Source organism: Condylura cristata, unplaced genomic scaffold, assembly GCF_000260355.1.
Source record: "Condylura cristata isolate star-nosed mole 26May11 unplaced genomic scaffold, ConCri1.0 scaffold00020, whole genome shotgun sequence".
Classification (NCBI taxonomy): Eukaryota; Metazoa; Chordata; class Mammalia; order Eulipotyphla; family Talpidae; genus Condylura; species Condylura cristata.
This window is the reverse complement of record NW_004567121.1, coordinates 3,621,143-3,643,854: the sequence shown is the minus strand read 5'-3', so window position 1 is coordinate 3,643,854 and position 22,712 is coordinate 3,621,143. Positions and strand designations below refer to the sequence as shown.

General features: G+C 43.0%; 1 protein-coding gene across 7 annotated transcripts in view; it reads right to left on the bottom strand.

The window, feature by feature from the left end:
* Positions 1-22,712, bottom strand: part of INPP4A (inositol polyphosphate-4-phosphatase, type I, 107kDa) — a 111,055-nt gene that overhangs the window by 50,294 nt on the left and 38,049 nt on the right. For all 7 annotated transcript variants that reach the window (XM_012727427.1, XM_012727431.1, XM_004686151.2 and 4 more), the window contains exons 2-4: positions 5,282-5,352; positions 4,099-4,310; positions 3,233-3,277 (exon numbers count right to left, since the gene is read on the bottom strand). In XM_012727427.1, coding sequence (XP_012582881.1) covers positions 3,233-3,277; positions 4,099-4,204 — 151 coding nt within the window. In that variant the 5' untranslated portion in view covers positions 4,205-4,310; positions 5,282-5,352. The remainder of the gene's footprint in view (positions 1-3,232; positions 3,278-4,098; positions 4,311-5,281; positions 5,353-22,712) is intronic.

Below are 22,712 nucleotides of genomic sequence, written 5' to 3'. Positions count from 1 at the left end.
CTTTAGTTAGGTTAATATGCTCTTTAGATTGATTCACTCACTCAGCTGCACTTATTTTTAAATTCTGAGATACCCCATTTATTTCTCTTTATTGTTTGTAGTTCTCTGATGAAATGCTCAATAATGTCTTCATCCTTTAGTATAACTGATACTGTTATTTTAGCATTACTGGCTTTGAAGACAGGGGAAAGGAAAACCCATGCCAAGAATAGTGGTTCCCAAAATGCTGAAAGCCTTTCTAATTGAGAGCTAGCAAAGAAACAGGGCCTCGATCTAACAGTAACAAGGTATTAATTCCATCAACAATCTGAATGAGCAAGGAAATGGATACCCTAGACACGTTGATTTTGCTGACACTTTGATTTTGGTATTGTAAAACTCAAAGCAGAAATCTGACTGAGTTTATTAGATATCTGATCCATAAGAACTGTAAGACACTAAACCTGTATCTTACAGTTGTTGTTTTAGGGTATTGAATTTAGGGATAACTTCTTGTGGCAGCAATTGTGAGTTAATCCTTTTTATATTCAGTCCAAGAAATTAATGCCAATCCTGAAGTTTTTAAGTTATCATTTATTCTAGAACTTTTAAGGTTTCATTACTTTTGAAAGTTCTATTCTACATCTTCTACTATGTCTACCTCAACAGGAATTCCTGACTGATTTGACTATTTCATTTGTTCAGCTTTAAGTCCTTAAATAACCTTAGACTGGCCTTTCATTAGGTGTGAATTCCTCACATCCATATAAAAATGAAATATTTAGGTATTTTGAGCACTGGTAATAAGGTCTAACAGATGGACCAAGGCTGGGAAAATTGGAATCACATTAAGAAGTGGACAATAGCCACATTCAGAACACACTTTCCTATGAGTTACATTCTCTCCTGGCTCATCTTCCACCCAGTCTATCTAAATTTCTCCCAGTAATATTACTCCTACTTCAAATTCCATAGCTACCATGGAGCAATTTCTTAGATGCCTACAGTCACATCTCTATCTGTATACTTACATCACTCCTTTGGTATATTCCCATTTAAAAAAAACATTAATCTCTGATATGCATGCCATGTCTCACCAAGCAGATGATTTATAATTCCAGTGGAATAAATGCTGTTGAGTCAAACTGATAAAACATGTTTCAAGTATATATGATCTAATTCAGCAATTCTATGTTTAATCAGAAAAATTCATGAAAGATCTATGCACTATTGTATTTGCTCTAGTGTTTATAAAGGCAAACTGGCTAGAATCTAATGTCCAACTATAAAAGACCAGTTAAAATGAATATGCCACAGAAAATAATAGATTCTGTATAGGCTACCAAAATGACGAGGCCGATCACAGATTTATTAAAATGAAAAGAAGCTGCTGATATTTTGTTTCATGAAAAAAAAAAAAAAAAAACACATGCTCATTCCACAACCAATACTATTAAAAATCTCTATATAGCATTACACAGGGCTGAATAAAAATCTGAAAGAGTATATACCAAAGTCTCAACTATGAATTCTCTCTGACAGGGTTTTTTTTTTTTCTCTTTAGCATTTTCTGTGTTAAGTGTTTTAAGTGGGCACATTTGATTATTCCAAAGTCCAAAATTTAACAGACTTCCATTTTATTGTTTTTTATCTGATCCCTCTCTATGTTCAAATACCAAGACCCACAGACTAATTGCATGGCATTGAACTTGACCTTGCTAGAACAGTTTCCTCATGCCATATGGGCTGCTTCTGTCTTAGCAACAAAGATGATCATGGCAATGCAAACAAAACAAAACAAAACAAAATTTGGCAAGATCTGCAAAAATGTAATTGCCCTATTATGAAATTATTATTACATTCTGAAGTTTCCTGTGAATATACCTCCAGCCTCTGCAGAGCTAGAAGCAGTGAGGCAGAAACCTGAACTCCAAGCTCTTTCTTACACAAAGTTTCCAGTAAGTCTTTGCTTTTGTCCCCCAGTTTCCTCAGTGCCTTTGGGACAACCCTCTAGCCACGTTGCTTCTGCCTTCTCCACAGACAAGCTTCTCTCCATCTGCGTCCTCCCCCAAGGTTATATTTTGTGGGTTCCAAAAATGCTTCACTATTTAAGTTTGTATTTCTGTTTCTTCCTGATGTTTGGAATGACTTAAAATAACAGGATGGAAATTTGTTTACTCTTCTGTCACAAAACTGGAAATCCCTGGGTTAGCATTAAAATCTATAAAGAGCAGTAATGACATTCTAAATTGGGAGTGGTCATGTGTGTGGGCTTCCTCCCCATATAAGCCATTCCCAGCTGGCAACACACCACCACTACTCAACACAGAACCAACTATCAAGTCAAGGTGAGAGAAACCCTCTGAACTTGAAACATTTAACTTGAAATGGGGATACTTTCAGAATGTAATAATAATTTCATAATAGGGCAATTACATTTTTGCAGATTTTGCCAAATTTTTTTTGTTTTGTTTTGTTTACATTGCCATGATCATCTTTGTTGCTAAGACAGAAGCAGCCCATATGGCATGAGGAAACTGTTCTAGCAAGGTCAAGTTCAAAGCCATGCACAACCAGGATTGGAATTCAGGTCATCTGATTCTCTAAGAGGTGCTGCTTTTATGTCACACCACCTCCTGGGTACTCTGCCAGGTTACCAACTGATGCTGAGGCAGGAGGAGGAAAAGGGCAAGGAACACAGGAGAGGAGCAGGTTCTGGAGAACCTGCAGCTGCCCCCCCCCCCCCACTCTCAACCTCCTGCGAAAGGCACAGTCATGCCACACTTCGCTGATCCTGGAGCTGGCACATTCTGCTACAATTTCACTACATTCTCCTTCTGATGCTCCCTGAGAAGAGAGTACACGGGTGTCATTACCACTATTTAGGGAATAGGGAACCAGGGCAAGAAAGCCAAATTCAATCACACAGGACTTCCCGGTCAGAGATGGACAAAGCTAAGCTCAAACACAGCATTCTGAGCCCTTCCTTCTCAGTCAGGGAGGAGGGCGAGGGGAGAGCCTCTCTCTGCAGCTCTGCTGGGGAGGGGTTTGTAGTACATTTGCGGCAAGTGGTCCCCAAGGTTCCCTCCCACCCACAGGAAGTTCACACCTGCCTCAGGGCTTCATCTTCTCAGAAGCACTTTAGCAGTGGTAAGCAGCAAATTCTACAACATGAATTTGTATCTGTGGTCATGTTTTTGTTTACAAAAGCAACATATATTTTAAAAGAAAGAAATATAGAAAAATCACCTACCTAAGCTGAATTCCAAAATGGGCTCATCTGGATCTTGTATATTTCCTGAATAAAAAAAAAAAAGGCAGGGAAAAAATGACCCTTAGATTTTATTTAATGAGCCCAAAAGCTTGTCCCCTCAAAAACTGTTACATTACGGCCCTCCCTTGTGGCGCAACGGGTTAAAGCACAACACTAAGAAGCTTAAGCCACTTCCACATGAGTTCAATTCCCGCCTGCCCTGGAGGAGACCACATGGCGCGGCAGACCTCTCCTGACCCACCCGCTGCTCCCCTCAGCGGTGTACTTCGTCAATCTGCCTGTTCTGCTTCCCGCTCTGTCTCTGTTGAATCCTCTCACCCTCCACATTTCTGGCCTGTACCCCAGTTCTATATGAATAAATAAATAAATCTTTAAAAAAAGAAAGAACTGTTACATGACATGATTTGTTTTCCAAACTTTTGCTTCAAGCATTCCTAAGAAGCTGGAGACAGAAGACTGAAGCCTCCTCTTGGGGCCAGCACATCCACAATTGGGAGGAATTTTATCATGGCCCAGGCACTCATCAGATGACCACTGTGGGCTTTCCTACATTAGCTATTGGCAAATGAGTCCAGCAGGTGCCTGCCCAAGCTGGAAAGTTGAAGGCAGTCAGCCCTAGCGGAAGCAGTTCCCTGCAAGAGGGCTGAGCTCCCACTTCCTATACCCACAGTCAGCCAGAAAGGCGCCATACCAGGCACTCTCCAGGCTGGGGCAGTCACAGGAGGCTGCTCCTGTCTGTTTGCTGGTTCCCAGGAGGCAGCTCGGCTCTCCCAGCACTGCAACAGTGTGCGACCTGCACTCTGTGAGTTGGTACTAGAGACCTGGCACTGCCCTGAGGGCCTCACCTGCAAGAGAGAGGCCAACCATGTCGGCTGCCACATCAATGGTGGAAGCCCGTTGCATCGCACGGGCCCGTGAGCCATGGCGAGGGCTGTGCTCTCTAGCTGTCATGATGTCATTGGCAAAGACGGACTTCCTGTTCCTGGATCAGACCACACCTGATTCCCTGGGAAGCACTACCACCAAGCCCTAGTCCCCTAAGGTGGTGGTAGTAGTCCTGCAAAATAGGAACAAACTCGAGTAAGAAACATAGGAAAGCTGACCAAGAGGCACAATGTACTCTTATGGAAAAAAAGTACCCTAAAATGGGCAGGATACAGTGAACCTGGGGTATGATGGCAGGTGAGGAGACAGACGTATATTCGATCTACAGACTCTTCTGTGAGCTCAGTCTCAGCTCCATCTAATCATTTTTCTCCAAACTCCCCAACACTCTCTCTCTCTCTCTTAAACACACACATACACACCCCCGCCCCAAAGGCAATATGCATAGGATCTCATAAAGAAACCATGTGCTCTTAAATGAAGTGATGGTTGAAATATAATTATAAATATCAAGTTTGAGCTTTTTGTTTGATTTATTATCCTTTTCCACTAGCAAATCTCGTAAAATCTTAACAATTGTATTATTTATTTTATTTAAGAATCTTTAAAATTTGAAAACAATTCACTGTAACCTCTACTGGAAGGGTGAAAGATGCACAAAGAGGTTTGCCGCCCACTGACTATAGCAGCATTAGAAAGATAAAGGCGCCTGTCTCCAGCCACATCTCTTTCTTCCCTGAGCTACAGAAACTTCACTTGCATCTCAGTCTCAGATTTTCTTTCCTGCAAAACATGTAAGTGATAACAGAAGCCTAACTCAGGGCACTGTGCTGTGCTGTGGCAGTGGAAGACTCTGGGTAAAGTCCCTCTGCAGGCTGAGTCACGTGGATGCGCTAGCAGAGCACAGAGCTCACAATCTTGTCTAAGAATGTGGCTAAGAATCAAAAAGTTTCATTTTTCAAGTCCTATGCACTACAACTCCTATTGTCTCTGGAAGGAACCAACCTTTAGAAGTTAAAATAATTAGACCCACCCTCTCCATGGTCTCCAAAGAGCCAGACTGCCCTGTCTTCTCGGAGACTGTTCAAACCTCTACTCAGGGACCCTGCTCCCACTCCAGAAGTAATTCACCCAACAACTTACTGAACATGTTTGCTCTTGGACCAGTTGAAACGCGTGGCATTTCTTCAAAGAAGTACATCCAAATTCATCACCTAAAAATAGAAAATCATAAGCTTAACATCTGGCCAAACATAAGTACGTTTACATTATAATTTCAATGCCTAGAAGGATGGAGAGGCCAGAAGTTATTACATGTTCCTCTGAGCTTCACACACCAACCCAACCTTGTGATGCAAAAAATAAAAGTATGAGAAACAGAAAGTACGTATTTCTATCCCCCTATAGCACTGAGCATAAACATCAGCAAAAACAGTGCACTCAGGCTCTCCCTGGTGGCGCAGTGAGTTAAAGCACAGCACTGAGAATCTAAAGCCGCTTCCGCATGAGTTCGATTCCCGCCTGCCCCGGAGGTGACCACATGGCGCGGCAGACCTCTCCTGACCCGCCCGCTGCTCCCCTCAGCAGTGTACTTCATCGATCTGCCTGTTCTGTTCCCCGCTCTGTCTCTGGTGAAGCCTCTTGCCACCCCTGAGCCTCTGGCCTGTACCCCAGTTGTGTATGCACAAATAAATAAATCTTTAAAAAAACACACACACACACACAGTGCACTCAAGCAAACTCGGTTTCCCTAGTATGATGTGCTCCTACCCCTCTCACTAGGGACATCCTGGAACCATTAGTCATCCTGGAACTCACCTAGCAGAGAAGGCAGTGGCCTCGTTAGGGAGCCACACACATCAAAAGGCACTCAAGACAAAAGAGGCAGTGAAAGTGCTAATGACTATGAAAATTCTTACAGCACAAATACCTATATTTTAAGATAATGCTTGTACAAATTTCACTGCTAGCGACTCTAAAAAAGCAATCCAGAATGGAAAAACAAAAAGGTTTATGCCAAGTTCTACACTGTGTTTGTTTTGTTTTTAATGAAGTATTCAATCTGTGCTCTCATTAGCCATTTAAAAAAAAAAAAAAAAAACAGGACACTCCATCTCCCAAACTCATATGCTGAAATTTAACTCCCAATGTGCTGGCATCTGCAGTACAGTCTTTGGGAGCTGACCAGATAATGAGGGTGCACCTTCACGAATGGTATTAATGCCCTTATGAAAGGTGCCCAGATGGTTGCCTTGCTCCCACAGGTGAGAGCGCAGCGAGGTGCTGTCTATGGCCAGGAAGCAAGTCCGCAGCAGGCACTTGAGTCTGCTGGCACCCTGACCTTGGCTCTCTCTGCCTCCAGTCATGAGAGAGAAATTTCTGTTGTTTATAAACATTCAGTCTATGGTATTTTTGCGCTGGCAGCCTGAATCTGAATGAACTAATACACAGATGTAGTGTTAATGCTCAAAATATATAAAGAGCACGTTAGGGAGGCTACGGTTGCTCTGCTCAGAACAGTGGGATCATGCCACCAAACGGGGGGTCACAGCTGTGTCTTGACATTTTGCTGCCCCAAGGGAAGGCCCAAACCTCCTTCCTTCCCTAACCTCCTCTCTTGCAGGTTCCTGTCCACTCCACCTGCCTGGTGGTTGTTATTACAAGCAATGAAACAGAAAAGGGGATAGAAATGCTTAAAGGGGAACATTTACTTTAACATTAATTTTACTCTTGATAGAGTTCACAGATCAGAAAAGCTTTTAGGTCAAAAAGACCTTGGAAGCCACTTCATAGTCATTTGGGGTCATTTAATTAAAATCTGCAATTTAAGTCATCAAGACTCAGAACATGAGGCTAATTTACAAGGCTGAACTTGATTTCCCATATTAGTATCACTAATTTAAAGCAATTCGCCAAGGATTTATATTCCCAAGGTCCCTGTTTTTCCTCCTAGCCCCATTTGAAGACTAGAGCTCATTAGGCAGAAAAGCTACACTCAAACCAAAGAGGACAGATAATGTATGAGAGTTGGGGGCTGGAGTTTTCTTCTTGAGAGCAAGAAGAAAGAGGCAGTAACTCATGAAGCTAACCGCTTCCTCTCTTTACTCTGTGAGAGATGTATGGCCCCTTCTGACAAGAAGACACATGCCACTAACTCACTAGCAAACCCAATGATGTCTCTCTCCCATGTGAGGTAAGGGAGAGAGGAGTAGAAGGACAGCAATACAAGGAGGGATATGATTCACACAGGTTTGTGGGATTAAAGAGTTGGCAATGATTGTCAGAAACTTCTCAAGGAACCATATTTGAGAAAGGTCTGCCTATCCTCCTCCCCAGAATTAAGGAACTTCAGGCCCAGAAGAGGTTTTGGAGCCCCCTCTGGCTCAGTTATCTCATGGACCTCCAAGCCTGAGGGGAGGGGAAGAACTAACCACACAGTTGCACTTTCATCCATTTTGTACACTGAGGTTCTTCTGAAAATAAACTTTAAAAGGAGTAGCATAGACAGGCCATGGAAGCCCAGACAGGATGACTTTCTCTCTCTCTTTCTCTCTTTTTAAAGATTTATTTATTTATGCATACAAGTACTAGTGTATAGGCTAGAGGTGCAGGGGGTGAGATGACTCACCAGAGACGGCCGCTCAACTGAAATATATTGCTGAGGGGAGCAACGGGTGGGTCAAGAGAGGTCTGCTACGCCATGTGGGTCAGCTCCATGTCTGGGGATGGAACTTGTGCTGCAGTGGCTGCAGATAGCTTCATAGTGCTGTGCTTTAACCCCTTGCGCCACTAGGGAGGGCCCCAGGATGACTTTCTCAAGGTGTCATGGAGGTAAAGGATGAACTACCAGAATCAACCCAAAGTAAAAAGTCCAAATTCAACTGTGGCACCATTCCTAATCCATTCCACTCTATCCTGGTAACTGTGGGCAGCAAAGTGGCTAAGAGCAAACCTTCAAAGATGACACAGACAAGAGAAAGTCAGATTAGTCACAGCATGACTCAGTAGCCTCTGAGAAGGCTACTCTAGGAGTCAGAAACAGGAAGAGTTTTCTCTCAAAAAACCTCTGATCTAAATTAACCACAGTGAGGTATAATCTCACACCAGTGAGGATAGCACATATTAAAACAAGTAGCAACAACAAATGTTGGCAAGGATGTGGAGAAAAAGGAACTCTCCTGCACTGCTGGTGGGAATGCAAACTGGTACAACCACTATGGAAAGCTGTTTTGAGGTTTCTCAAGCTGCTAAACATGGAGCTTCCATATGACCCAGCAATCCCACTCCTAGGTACCTAACCCAAAGGACACAACAACACTGATTCAAAAGGACACCTGCACCCCCATGTTCACTGCAACTCTCTTTACAATAGGGAACGTGGAAACAATGCAAATGCTCAAAAATAGATGAATGGATTAAAAAGATGTAACACATATCCACAATGGAATATTACACAGCAACCAAAAAAAGATAACTCACGACTTTTGCAGCAACATGGATAGAGCAGCTGGAAGTGAAATAAGCCAGAAAGAAAGAGAAAAATACCAGGTGGCTTCACTCACAGCAGGAGCAATAAGGGATGAGGGATGGGGGTGAGGGACGGGGTGGAAAGAAGCAAAACAATGAACAACTTTAAACCAGAGACAATTTATGGGGTGGAAAGGGGAATGGGATCAAAACTGGGGCAAAAGAGTGTAAAGGACTATGGTGAAGGCACAGGGGTGAACTGGTGGTGGGAAGCCCATAGGGATTACAACTAAGATGGAAAAATGCACAAAATGACAAATGATGTCACAACAACAACAAAAAGGGCGTCCCTGGTGGCACAGCGGGTTAAAGCATAGCACTAAGAAGCTAAAGTCACTTCAGCTAAAGCCCCTCCCCAGCGATGACCCACACGGTGTGGCAGACCTCTCCTGACCCACCCACTGCTCCCCTCTGCAGTGTACATCATCAGTTGGCCCTTTCTGCTCCCTGCTCCTCTGTCTCTAGTGATCCTCTCACTGCAACTCTGGCCTGTACCCCAGCTTTGTATGCATAAATAAATAAATCTTTAAAAAAAAAAAAAAAGAACTCCAATCCAGGACAGCCACAATTCCTGATAGGAAGCATCACAGTCACTGGCAATAGTTACCACTAACACGAGCCATCTTCCCACGGGAAGCCTTCTCTCAGAAGCTCCCTAACAGACAGGGGGTCTGCCTCTTAAGGTAACATCTTTGCTTATGGGAGGATCACTGGGCACCTGTAACTATGAACCCCAGGTACCTGATTTCCTCTAGGCCTCTTGGGTGCCTAGCACAGACCTCAGCATGACTGGGGGTCTAGCAAACACCTCTTAGGAAAATAAACTGTTGAGGTCTATGGCAGACCACACTTGCTTACAGTGTCTGCCTTTTTCCTTGCACCCACGCACACGACATATTACTCTCTCAGCCCTTCTGATTTGGTCAAGGTGTGTGACAGAGGAAGACACAGAAAGGCTGCAAACCAGCTTAGATGTAGATGGTAAAACTGCTCATGGTGTCTCCCAACTCTTTCTTCCTTGGATTTCCGGCTGGACGGAAGTGATAGAATGGATCATTCCAGGGCAGGGGAGTGTCACTCAATCAAAGGAAGTCGAGTCTCTGAGAGTATGTGGAGCACAGTCCCCATTTCACACCTCACCCCCACATGCAACCTACCCTGGACTTAACTAGAGTGAGAAATAAACCTTTGTTGTGTGAAATCACTGACATTTGAAGATGGTTGTTATGGCAGCTAACGTCAGGCACTCAATAAATGACAAAAAATGAAAATAAAAACTACCAACACCAAAAGCTCTGTTCTCCAGATAAGGTAATCCAGTTTATGAGAAAAGAGTCTACAGGTTGCAGAGAGCCCACCACCAGGCTCCGGAAAATGGGAAGAACACAGAAGTAAAAACACTTTAGTAGGTAGTTAACCAAACAACTTCTCTAACCCCTGGCCAGGATCAGGAGGCCTAACATCTCCTGCCTTGTACCCAATGTCCAAACAACTCATACTCTGCAACCAGGCCTCTGCCCAGCACAGGGACACTTGGCATATGACCTTGCCACTGATGTGACGCAGAGAGGCTGGTAGGGCAGGAGTGGGTCGCTAAAAGCAAAAGCAAAGCAAAAAGACAGGGTCTAGACCCAGTTAGAAAATGACAGCAAGAACTGTTTTATTTTTATTTGGCCACCTTGGGAATCTCTTTTCCCACTGGATATTCTACCATCTGTGCCCCTAAATATTGCAAGAGAATAGTGGAACCAAGCAGAACCAACTGCTTGGGAAAATCTTAAAGTGTTAAACAAAGTCCGATATGCCCCCTTGCCATAAAAGACAAGGAGTGCTTCCTGCCTCAAAGGCTCAGGGATCAGCTGGGCATGAACAGTCAGTCAAATGCCCCAGGAACAAAGACATGGAAGGATCTTTGTAGGATACCTGGAAGGGGTCTGAGGCCAGGGCATAGGAAGGCCTTAATCATGGTCCTGCTGTGTGCTGGCCCCAAATCCATCAGATACTCTGGCTCACAGAGGGCTCTCAACACCCACCCATCTACAACAGGGCCCCTTGGATCCATCTGCAGAAGTCCCGAGCAAGATGTGAATGTCCAATCCATTTGCTCAGATAATGGCTCTTCAGATACCACCTCCTCCTCTCCAGGTGACTGCAAGAGCTACTGAGCTTCTCTCGGGCTCAGTTTCACAGTCTGTGAGACAAGAATAACAACACCTACCATTGCTTTGAGGAGCAAGCACAAATGGAAAGAATATGTAAATCATCCACACACAGCCTGGCCACAGAGACTGCCAGTCATGCCAGCTCCTCCCCTCAGTGCCACCCACCCCCCACGCATCTAGTCCTACACTATACTTTTACTGGAAGCCTGCAAGGCATTTCCCTCCAGCTAAATCAATTTATATTTTTAAGTCTTAGTTAATTTCTCCAACCAGAACTCTGCCTAGATAGCCAGCACCTTGCTTGTGCTTCAGATTATACTTATCATGTCTTCTAAACTAAATATACGCTGAAAGATTGAGATCAAGAATAAATGGGTAAATGGGACCATTCTTGAAGGCATTTTTGATGGGGTGAGCCCAAGCACTGGTGTCAGACCTGGTCAGCCACTGGGAAGCTGTGGTCACTCTCACAAAGTACCTTCCCTGTGTCTCATTTCGTCCTCTATAAAATGAGGATACAACTACTGGTAGAAGAAATCCATGGCCCCCATGCCCAAAGAGGGCATGGAAGGAAACCCCACTAGAAAGAGGGGTAGCTGTTCTGTGGCACAAAGCTGGACACTCATTAGGACTAAGGGGGAGACAGCACTTCTGTGCTGGGGGAAAGTCTAAAGGGATGCCCACTCCCACTTCCCCTTCTGAAATGGGAACCAGCTCTCTCAGGCTTCCTGCTCCCTGCACCTGCACAGGGCCTAGGGCCCAGAGGAGACGGGCTAACTTTGACTGCAAAACTCTGATTGAAAGAACAACCCCTAACACATTGAGTATGCAGCAAACATCAGGCCAGCACTGCTAGTCTCTAAAGGCAGGAAAGTACTGTGCTTAGAAAGTCAAGCACAGGAAAAGTAGACATGTGGGGGCAGCTGGTGGACTGTCTCCCCTGCGGCACCATCAACCCAACTCAGGCCCACTGGGCCTGTGCTCAGCACGACTTGAATCTTCTACTTCCTCCTTCCCTTATCCTCTAACCCTCTGCCAGTGACACTGAACAAGAAGCAGAGGCAATAAGTACACCTAATTTAATTAACTAACCTGCCTTATTAGTGTGATGAATATGGTAGCTGATATAATATAATGCCTTAACCCAGATTCAAATGCACATCTCCAACTCCAAAGGGAGAGGTCGGTCACGTTAGTAGGCCGGTAAATGGCCCTCTAAACAACAGGTGGGGGAGGGTAACCACAGGCAAGACCAAGTACCCTTGAGGGGGATAAACTCCACCCACAGGCCCTGTTGTCCCATTTCGGTCAATGGCAGCTCCATCCTTCCACTTGCTCCAAGAAACAAACAGGCCTCTTGGACTCTTTTTCTTGCACCCACAACCAACCTATTAGTGATTCTGCTGGCTGGATCTTGCACAGATACACAGACTTCAGTCACTTCAGCTTCCTAGTTCTCTGTCCTGGGCTTCTGACCGTTCTGGCAGCTGCAGCCCCCAGTCTATTTCCACACAGTCCTGGTGGGGCACCTGACCCTTCCGACAGTTTTCATGGGACCGCACCCTGACTGCCTGGCTGTTTGCCCTTCTGTAATTGCAAGCTGCTTTTCCTAGGACAGACGGCAGCTACCTCACCTCCTTTATATCATAAAACCAGCTTCTCCAGGTCACCAGCTCCAGAACAGCCTAATGAAAGTGCAGGTCAATCCCTTCTGATTAACCTAAAACCACTCACCTTCTGGATTTTCCTTAGGAATCAGTTTGAAAATAAAACTTCTTGGGAAAAGTGCTTCAAAGTGTTTGTGCTGTGCAACAGTATTGCAGATTCATACAAGAGTGCTGACATCTGAGAGACGAGAGATATGTCAATAATCTGGAGAGGCTTTTCTTGGAGTGAATCAACCCAGTGTTCTTCTCTACGACTCCTCTCACTGCCATGTACTGGCTTTATTTGTCATTTGATTACCACTCAAGTTCCCAGAAAACCACAAAGACAATGGAAACACTGCAGTCCATTTACAGTCCACGGTAAAAGATGCCTGCTTAGCACGGGAGAGGATGTACAGCGATGTCGCTGCCATTCTTCTAGAAACTGCATGACTCTGACAGTCACTGTCTTGCTCCACTGTCAACACAACCACTTGTAACCCTGGCATAATGAACTGAAAGTTCTCCTGTTTGTTGGCCAGGAAGGCACTACGTAGTGCCACAGGCCTCTGCAGACAAGTGTGTAGAAGAACTGAGGAGGGAAGCCAGCATTTGTCAATGCCCACTGTGAATGAAGACATGCAGTTCTCAGAAAGAGCCAAAAAGGTACAGACAATGGCTACCCCGAGACCTGTGGGTCAGCTCACCTCTGACTGAGGCTCCATATAGGCTCTACCTTTACTTCCCTTCCTGGGATGAAAGGTGCCGTTACCGAACAAATACCCCCACCCCGATGCCAGAGGACTTACTCAAAACTGACTTACATGAGATACAGCAAGTTGTCCTGGCTCCTTAGGTCTGAGTGGGGCTTTAAATCCCAGCACTGGACTGGGCCGCATGCTTTGCTCAATGCTGTTTTCTCTCTTTTCTTTTTCTATCCAACCCAAAACTATAGGCCTATGCTGGTACCATTTTCCACCTCCCCCTACCCAGAGATGGCCACGTGAAAGCTGGACACTGGACACTGCCTTCTTCCAGTCACCAGGATAGACACTGCCCCAGACTCTAGATCTCTGTAGGTAGAAACCTGGGAGTAGGGTTCAGGGAGGTAGTGAAAGTGTGAACAATGATGACATAGTCCACAATGCTTTCCACATCCTGGCTTGATCAACCCTCAGACCCACTGCGGGAGGGCACATGGGAGTCAAGTTCACAGGGAGAGAGTGGTTTCTTCAAGGTCATGAGTTGCAGAGAGAAGCCAGGAAGCTAAAAAAAGGCCTTACTAGTCCAAAATTTTTTCTGAGAATAAAACAATGCAGATCACGCTAAGCCAAACTACAACTAAATACTTATAAAAGACAATCTTTTTATTTGTAGAGCAATTCATTTTTTAAGCACTTTTACTATGTGACTTTATTTTTACAATGTTTACTGGAATCTTATTTTCTTCTCTCTATCCTTGTATAGTTCCCACTGGGAAAAAAAAATACTAATTCCCTCTCTCCCCACCCATCATCTGTACACGCTTCCCGCCTGGGCACTCACACTGACCAGATGCCCAGACTTCACATTAAGCAACACTAGATATCAGGGAGGCTGTGGGTCTTCCTAGAGAAGGCAAGAGAGTGAAGTTCAGAATAAAAGCAGCTTCTTTTATAGCATCTGTTACATTTGATTTCCTTTTCTTAAATTGGAATTACATTCCTTAGGGAAAAAAAAAGCCAATATTTTTCTTGACATATTTCAAAATAAATTTTTAGAAAACACAAAAATTTGTAAAACCTCACCAACAACAGTCATTCATACTAAGTTAAATATACATATATATATTTCTAAAAGCAGAAAAGGGTGCATATACTACACAGAAGTGGTATGTTTCATGGGAGATCAGAATGGGAAATGCACTCACCCCCTGAACTAGCAAGTCGACTCAAGACCCAGTTTCTGTACTGACACATTAACCCAATTAGCAGGGGATCTTCTGCTCCTTTCTGTATGACACTGCTATCTTTGTCATTTCCTTCTCTTTACTGTTCCCAAGAGATTTTATTCATTCCCCAGAGAATATGCTCGTTTCCTAAGGAAAGACCATGTCATAGTGTGTTGGGATGCTGTCCCCATGCCATCCCGGCAACTGATACACTCTGCAATTCAAGAATAAAACATGCATCCTCTTTCTCTTTACATCCTTTTTCACATTTGTCAAGAGAAGCACTACAGGGGAAGAGAAACAGCTCATCATTTGGGCAGGGACTGGACAAATAAATATGGCAGGACTGATGTGGGGAAACCTGGGCCAGGACCAAGGTTGGCTCATTCAGGAAACATTATAGGCCCAAGACCTGGCTGGCACTTTTGTAAAACCAACAGCCAACTGCACTCTAGGAAGGAAAGGTGCCCTTGAAGGGTCTAGTTAGACCGTGGTATGATGCTTCTGAGCCTTTCAGAAAGGGAAGCTCTGAATTCTGGCTGATGCTGAGTCAGTAAGCAACTAGGAAGCTGACTCTGTTGACCAGAAAACTAGAATTCAGGTAACTCTAAAACTCCATGCCAAGGGAGCCTTGGGAAAACAAAGAAATCTAGCTCTTAGGGCCTATCTGATAAGGTAGCCTCAGGCTGATTCAAGTTCAAGTCTCTGAGCACTGGCACCACTCGGGGCAGATCTTCCAATCCAGACAAAACTCAGAAAGCTCAGTGCCTCCACCTGGCTTGGAATTAAGTTCCTCAAGAAACAAAACAAAACAAAACAAAAACCTGTTGATGTATTTCAAAATAAATTTTTAGAAAACAAAAAAATTTGCTGAAACCCTCACTCCAGCAGCTTCAGCAGGATGATGCACTGGTATGAGGGGCTAGTGAGTTCCCTCCAAATACATTACCTCCTTCTTGACTGCACCGACAGATCAGGATTGATAATCGCTTGAAAGTTTCAAGCATTTCAGATGACAGAGATGGGTAGGCTCTGTTTATTTTTAGAATTACTTTTAGGGAAGCTTGTCTTCTACATCAAAAAAGAGTTAAAGTTGATTTTGTGAGAGAAGGTAAAATTCTCTGAGTGCAGCAAAACTCCACATCAGGTTTTAAATGTGAAGCAACAATCACAGATCAATGAAATGCTGGGAAGACAAAGCTATTTCGGGAACAAGACAGTAAGCCAAGAGGGAAGGCCCCCCAAAGGGCTCCAACAAATCTGATTTTAGCGTCTCACCAACACACCAAGATCAGGGAGAGAAGTTTAGGTCTTCTAATGTACCTTGGAAACATAAAGTGGGTTACTCATTTTATAAGCTTTACTAGATGTAGATCTCAGAGCCAATGGTATATTACCTGTTAAACAAAACAGGTACTGAAACAGGTAATTCAATAAAAAATAGAATGCTGTTGGATAGAACACATCAAGACGACTCTGAAAGAACCTCAGAATGCCATATTCTAATACAATAGTAAAAAGTTGCAGTGCTATTTTTATTAACTTCTCTGGAGAGAGGGTATTCCACAGGTTTGGCTAATTAGTTCTGCTGTTCAGTTGTTTACGATTTTGTTGTTGCTGCTGTGATGTTTTTGTCTGCCCTGCACACCCCCCCCCCCCCCCCAAAGAATGTGCTGTGACAGGATTCAATCAGAAAAACCAGCTCTTTGGCTGACCAACCAGGAAATCAGTTTGGCATGAAAAAGAATCCTTTCTTTCCCACATTTCACATACCTGTAAAGGGAGAAGACAACATGAACAAACCTGAGAAGTCAGAGCCCCCCCCCCCCACCCCCAAGGATCCTTTCCTGGTCTTTCCCAGTCCTTTAGTCAGAGCTGAGGTGGAGAGTGGGGAAGATCAGAGGTGGTTCCACGGCTCCGCCAACAACTAGTTTCCCCTTCGCAGAAAGCTCCTCAAAGGGTGGTTCAGAGTATCCTCCTGACAAGGCCAAGGCCCTACAGGAAGCTGTCTGGGGTGTCTCTCGCGGTGAATAACCACAGCCCTTCTTACAAAGCTGACACCTCAGAAGGAGGTCTAGCCAAAGATGATCCGGACACTGTGTGGACAGATTTGACTTCAAAAGGTATAGGCGTGTTCAGTGAAAAGTCAGGGAATTCTAGTCCAAAGTTCTAAGGAACAGGGAGAATGGTCTGGAGGGTCAAGAGAACGTCAATTCTGGGGAACCTCTAACATAAGACCACAGATTGTAGGCAAAGAAGAATGCTCTAGAATCTTTTTTTTTTTTTTAATTTGAATTCTCTAGAATCTTAACTGTTCAAATGAATCTGAAATCTTGATGCTCTCTTGAATCCTGATACCAGGCTTTTGGAAACATACCTCTTATTTAGTACAAAACCACAGTCACCACTTGCTAGGCCTGGTGAGGCTGGGTTGAGATGGCACTCACCACAGAGCAGAGAAGGAACCCCTATAACCGATACATAAAGGGCAACACACCTGACAGGTCGCCAGGGTGTTCCAAAGTCACTTTGTGATCAACACAACTAACCTGAAGTCAAGACATGCTCACTGTTTCTGCGGGAAACACCCTTCAGTTCTCCAAGTATGAGATAAAACCCCAACCCCAATAGCCACAACAGAAACTAAAACTACATGGTAACTAAGGAGGCCAAGCACTTCCACACCCACTAGCAATTATCTTACACCAGGGTCATCTTTTGCCTTTGAGAGAGCTCTCCGAGAACACCGCATCCTTAGCTGGGCAGTGGTCACTCTGCTGGAGAAAGCAGCCAGAACCATCTTCCCTTCCTTTCACTATGACCTTGTTCCAGAGAGATTCCTAAACTGGTTACATTTTGTTGTTGTTGTTACATTTTTGTTTCCAAAAAGGATGATAACAAGTCAGGAACTCTATGTAATAATAAGAAAAAGGTCAAGGCTTTCTTTCCCCCCAAAATCTACATGTGAGTTCTGAAGCACAGGAAACACATTAAGAACAACAGCCCTATAAAGTGTCTCCTTGTCATGTACCATACATAAAATTACCAATCCCAAAAGCTGTGACAGTGAAAACTAATTAAAACTTCTATTTGTGCTTTCACTTATTTTTTCTTTTTTGCAACATTTAGGGCAATTGGGTGACTAAGAGATTGGGGAAAATGTACCTTCAAATTCAGTTTTTAGAGCTATTCCATCTCCCCCTAGAAGAAATTTGCAGAAAAACTAAAAACTGGAAGCTAACATGCAGCAGGCACATCCTCCTAGCCACATCAGAGATAGGGGGGCCAGGGCAAAGGCCTCCACAACATGGAATATGTTCCTCATCTGAAGAACTCAGTCAGTCCAGTAGAAAACAGGTATCACATAATTCCCCCCTCCCCATCACCAGGGTTCTAGAAGAGGCCAATTTCGCACCTGCTGGACAGGTGTGAACACACATCTCTTCTGAGTATTATGAGAAGGAAGTACTAAGACAATTCCAATCTTGGATAAATTAGATATACCCTGCAGTTGGACAAGGTTCACAACAGCAATGCAATTGAAAGCTCGCCTGGCATTCCTCAGCTGATCTGTGCTTGGCGCATCGGCATTGCATCAACCGGAAATGACAGGCAGAGAAACATGAGATAGTTCTGTCACTGAACAGATCTAAAGGAGGGCAGAAAAAAAAGACTATGCCCAACATAGCTCTTGTGTATCTTTCATGCTTGCATTTTTATAATTCTGAGTGGGACTACTTCCCCAGTTCCTCAGTAAGAAAGAACTTGGGAATAGGCTGGCCGAGTGTCAAGGAAGACAATGAAATTCTACATTAGGTACTATTCATTTGCTGGGGCTACCATAACAAAACATCACAGACTGGATGGCTTTCACAACAGAAATCTATTTTCTCAGCATTCTGAAGACTAGAAGTCCAAGATCAAGGTGTCAGCAGGTTTGGCTTTTCCTAAGGCCTGTCTCAGAAGCTTGCTGTCATGCTGGCCCGGTCCAGGTGTCTTTTCTTCCGCTGGAATTAAGGACCCACCATTATGACCTCACATAACCTTACTTACATCCTTAGAGACACTCTCTCCAAATACACTCATATTTGGTGTTAGGATTTCTATAGATACATTTTGGGTACAGGGGGGAAAATTCAGTCCATAACAACATGCCTTACAGACTGCACATGACATCCTTTAATGCACCACATAACCATCTGAATTTACAGATGTCTGAATTTAATTTAGTGCATCACACAAACATCTGAATTGACAGATGTTAAATTACAGATTGCACGCGACATCCTTAATTTTTTTTTTAAAGATTTATTTGTGCATACAGAACTGGGGTACAGGCCAGGGGCTCAGGGGTGGCAAGAGGCTTCACCAGAGACAGAGTGGGGAGCAGAACAGGCAGATTGATGAAGTACACTGCTGAGGGGAGCAGCGGGTGGGTCAGGAGAGGTCTGCTGCACCATGTGGTCACCTCCGGGGCAGGCGGGGATCGAACTCATGCGGAAGTGGCTTTAGCTTCTTGGTGCTGTGCTTTAACCTGCTGCACCACCAGGGAGGGCCTACGACATCCTTAATTTAATGCACCACACAACATCTGAATTTGGCAGGTGCTGCCAGTAAGAGGTCAAGGACCATAGGTGGCAAAGCAGATAACCCTTCCAGCCCATGGAGAGCACAGTGCAGCCTTTCAATATTTGACACTTAGTGTGAAAGATGGAAAAGTAACCAGTTCAAAGTCACAAAGTTTATATTAGCACAGCTAGCCGCCCCCCCTCCCAGACTGAAAACTCCAGACCTCAAGCTTCTCCCTCATTCTACAGTCACTCCTTTTGGCTTTACAAGCTCCAGGTCAGGTGAGTACATGCTCTGAATATAACACTTAGAGTATATCTTTGAAAAAGGCCCAGAAAAAGGCCCAAGTATCTCAGAGATACCTGAGAACCCTATCCAGAGAAGGCTGATAAAAATTCTTCTCACACAGAATTGAAGATACAGTCAAGCTCTAATACCTGGTTCTATTTCCTGTTCTTCTCTTTTGCGTATACTTCTTTCCTTGCACTAAGTATTTCCTAGTGTAACTAATTCCTTTACCCACATAATTCTAGTGAGGTATGAAAACATCACTCCTATATAGTCCTATTTTTCCTCTTTTTGTTCCATTATTTTAAAGCATGGTACATAAATGGAATGTATACATAATATATATACAAGTAATATATATATGCTAGGTACTATGGACATTATATAGAAGTGTAATATAGACATAAAATATATATGTGATAGATGAATATAAATATACATGATATGTAATATATGTGTTATATAAATGTAATATTTACATGATATATAAATATAAAACAAAACCAAAAACTATATTGTTATTATTACTATAAATAATGTCTTGTTTCAAAAAGCTAAGAGAAGAAAAGAAATTTAAGTATAGATCTAGAGAGTTTTGTTAGATTAACCATGTCTGGTTCTCTTCATTTTTTCCCTGTGGATTCCAGTTATCTGATACAGTGCAATTTCCTTATGCCAGCACAACTTTACACCCATTTGTCTCATTTATGCTGTTGTCAAATACATTATTTTTCTAATGCCATAAACCCAATGACATGATTACATATACAATATTTTATAAAACTGCTTTTTAAATCAGTTAAGAAAGGAAGAGACATGTCCCTTTATACTGCCATGTAAAATTAGATGATTTTATCTATCAGCACTTTGTCTTTTCATATGTATTTGAATAATCATACTGGTGATTCACTTTCAGTCCATAAGACCTTCCTTTATACTTCCTCACTCTACAAGCTTCAAGCTTCTCCCTCACTCTACAGTCACTCCTTTTGTATTTACAACCTCTATCTGCTGACAACAGAGTCTCTGTGCTATTTTGCTTCTGATTTGAGAAAGTCTTTATTTTACTTCATTTTGGGGAGAGCATCTTTCTGGTTGACTGGGCTTTTTATTTTTCTTTCAGGACTTTGAATACTGTCTTCTGGTCACCATTGTTTCTAAGGAGACATTAGCTGTTAATCTTGTTGAGATGTCCTGGTGCAATCTGAGTGGTTTTCTCTTGTTTTCATGAGCCTCTTCCTCTTTTCTTGCAACAGTTTTACTATGATGTACCTGGGTATAGATCTCTGTGTTCATATTACCTAGAGCTTATTTTATTTCTTAGATATATGAGATATATGTATTAATGTGTTCCATCAAATCTGGGAAATTTGTAGCCATTATTTTCCTAATATTTTATGTTCCTTTCTCTCTCCTAGTACTTTGTTGTGTGTACACTGATCTATCTAGGGTGTCCGACATTTCTGAAGTTCTGTTCATTTTCTTCGTTTCTCCTCCTGCCATTTACCTATCTCTATCACTCTATTTTTTAGTTTATTGTTCTATATTGTTAACATCTCCTGTTGCGACCTACAGGTGATTTCTCTATACCAGTTATTCACTTTTCAACTTCAGTTTCCACCTCGTTCATTTTCATGCTTCCTTTTTTTACTGATATCCTCCAATTATCAGAGATTGTCATCAATGCTTTCTCTACCTCGTTCTCTACCTCTTTACCTGCTTTCCTTTGTATCTTTGAATTTATAATAGCTGCTTTAAAGTCTTTGTCTTTTACATCCACCATCTAGGCCATCTACCAGGCAGTTCCTATTGCTTTTTAAAAACGCCACCATACTTTATTTCTTTGCAAGCTATATTATTTTTTGTTAAATACTAACTCTTTTAGGTAATACACCAGAGCTCTGAATGCCAATACCCTGCCCTTCTGGGACTGCTTTGTTTGCTTATGTTTTCAGTGGACAGAGAGGGCCAGTTGAGTGAAGTCTACCTTTTTCACCACCCAGCCCCCCAGTGTGCAGCCTCTGAAGTTGTTCCTCAGAGAATTCTGCTTTAGATGTGCATGTCCCTTGGAAGACAACCATTTTATCAGCTCTCTTTGACTATCTTGTCCTTGATAGTTCTTTTAAGCTCCCTGTCTCTGATGTTACCACACCCACATCTGTTCTGAACCCATGAATTGAAGATGACCACGTAATTGTTTTTGAAAATGCCCTGGATCACCAAGCATTCTACAGCCTGATCCAACTAAATGCTGAAATGTCTGCAGGAATAATTTTTGTTATAAGGATTTGATGTTTGCTCTGACCCCAGGAGGGCTCTTCTTGACAGTCTCTTTCCTTTGTTGTCTTCAGTCTAAGGTTTTAACTGTTATTCACATGAAGTTACCAGCTCTTGTTAACTGTTTACCAACAAAATTTCACTCTGCTATAATAAATTCAGTACCTTTGGGATGAACCTCAAAGCTTTCTATTCTTATGACCTTTCTCTCCTTGCAAATCTCTGAGTTCCTGGTCTGAAACTTTGAAAAGGGTGCTGGGGTGGGGAGTAGTAGCCTCTGGTCCTGGCTTGACTAGCCCAGGATTGAACCTCCACCCTATTAGGCAAACTGAGATGACAGAAGGCAACTGGGGCTCTAACATTCTCAGACTGGGGTAAACGCTCCACCCATACGAACAGGGGCAAGCTACTCTGAGATTTAACCTCGGCAACTTGGAGTTTAGGGAATGGTAAATGCTGGCAATCTCACGGAAAGACATCACAGTCCTTGACGGAAATTTAGGGGAGAAAGTCACATAGTCATGGCCACACCTAGCTAGAGTACAGTGTCTGCCATGCCCATCTAAAAGGAAAGAGTGAGTCATGGCTCCAGGGCCAGATTTTTGTTGCTGTTCCTGAGATTTACAAGATATTTTGGAATAAAAGTTTCTTCATTTGCTATATGCCCAAGGAAAATTTCTAGATACTCACCTACCTTATTAAAACAATGTTCACCGATTATTTTTGCTGAGGAGCAGATTTGCAGAGCTACTAATACTATCATTGCACAAGTTGATTCTTACAGAATATTTTGTATTTTATTTTACTTAAGTATAAATAAATTTATACATAAATTCTATCAATCAACAAAATAGTATAAGCAAGTTCCTTTTGACCTAATACTCCATGGAGGCAAACTGGAATTAACAAACAGAACATGTATTCTATATACCTTGGAAACTCCCCCAACAGGAACTAATTAAATTTAATTATTTTTGTTAAAAATGGCCCTCTCCTTTCGACAAAGTTCAACACCCATTTATGTTTAAGGCCCTTGAAGTCCTCAGAATAGAAGGAATATACCTCAACATGATAAAAGCCATCTATGATAAGCCCACAGCCAATATTATCCTCAATGGAGAAAAGCTGAAAGCCTTCCCTTTGAGATCAGGAACAAGACAAGGGTGTCCACTATC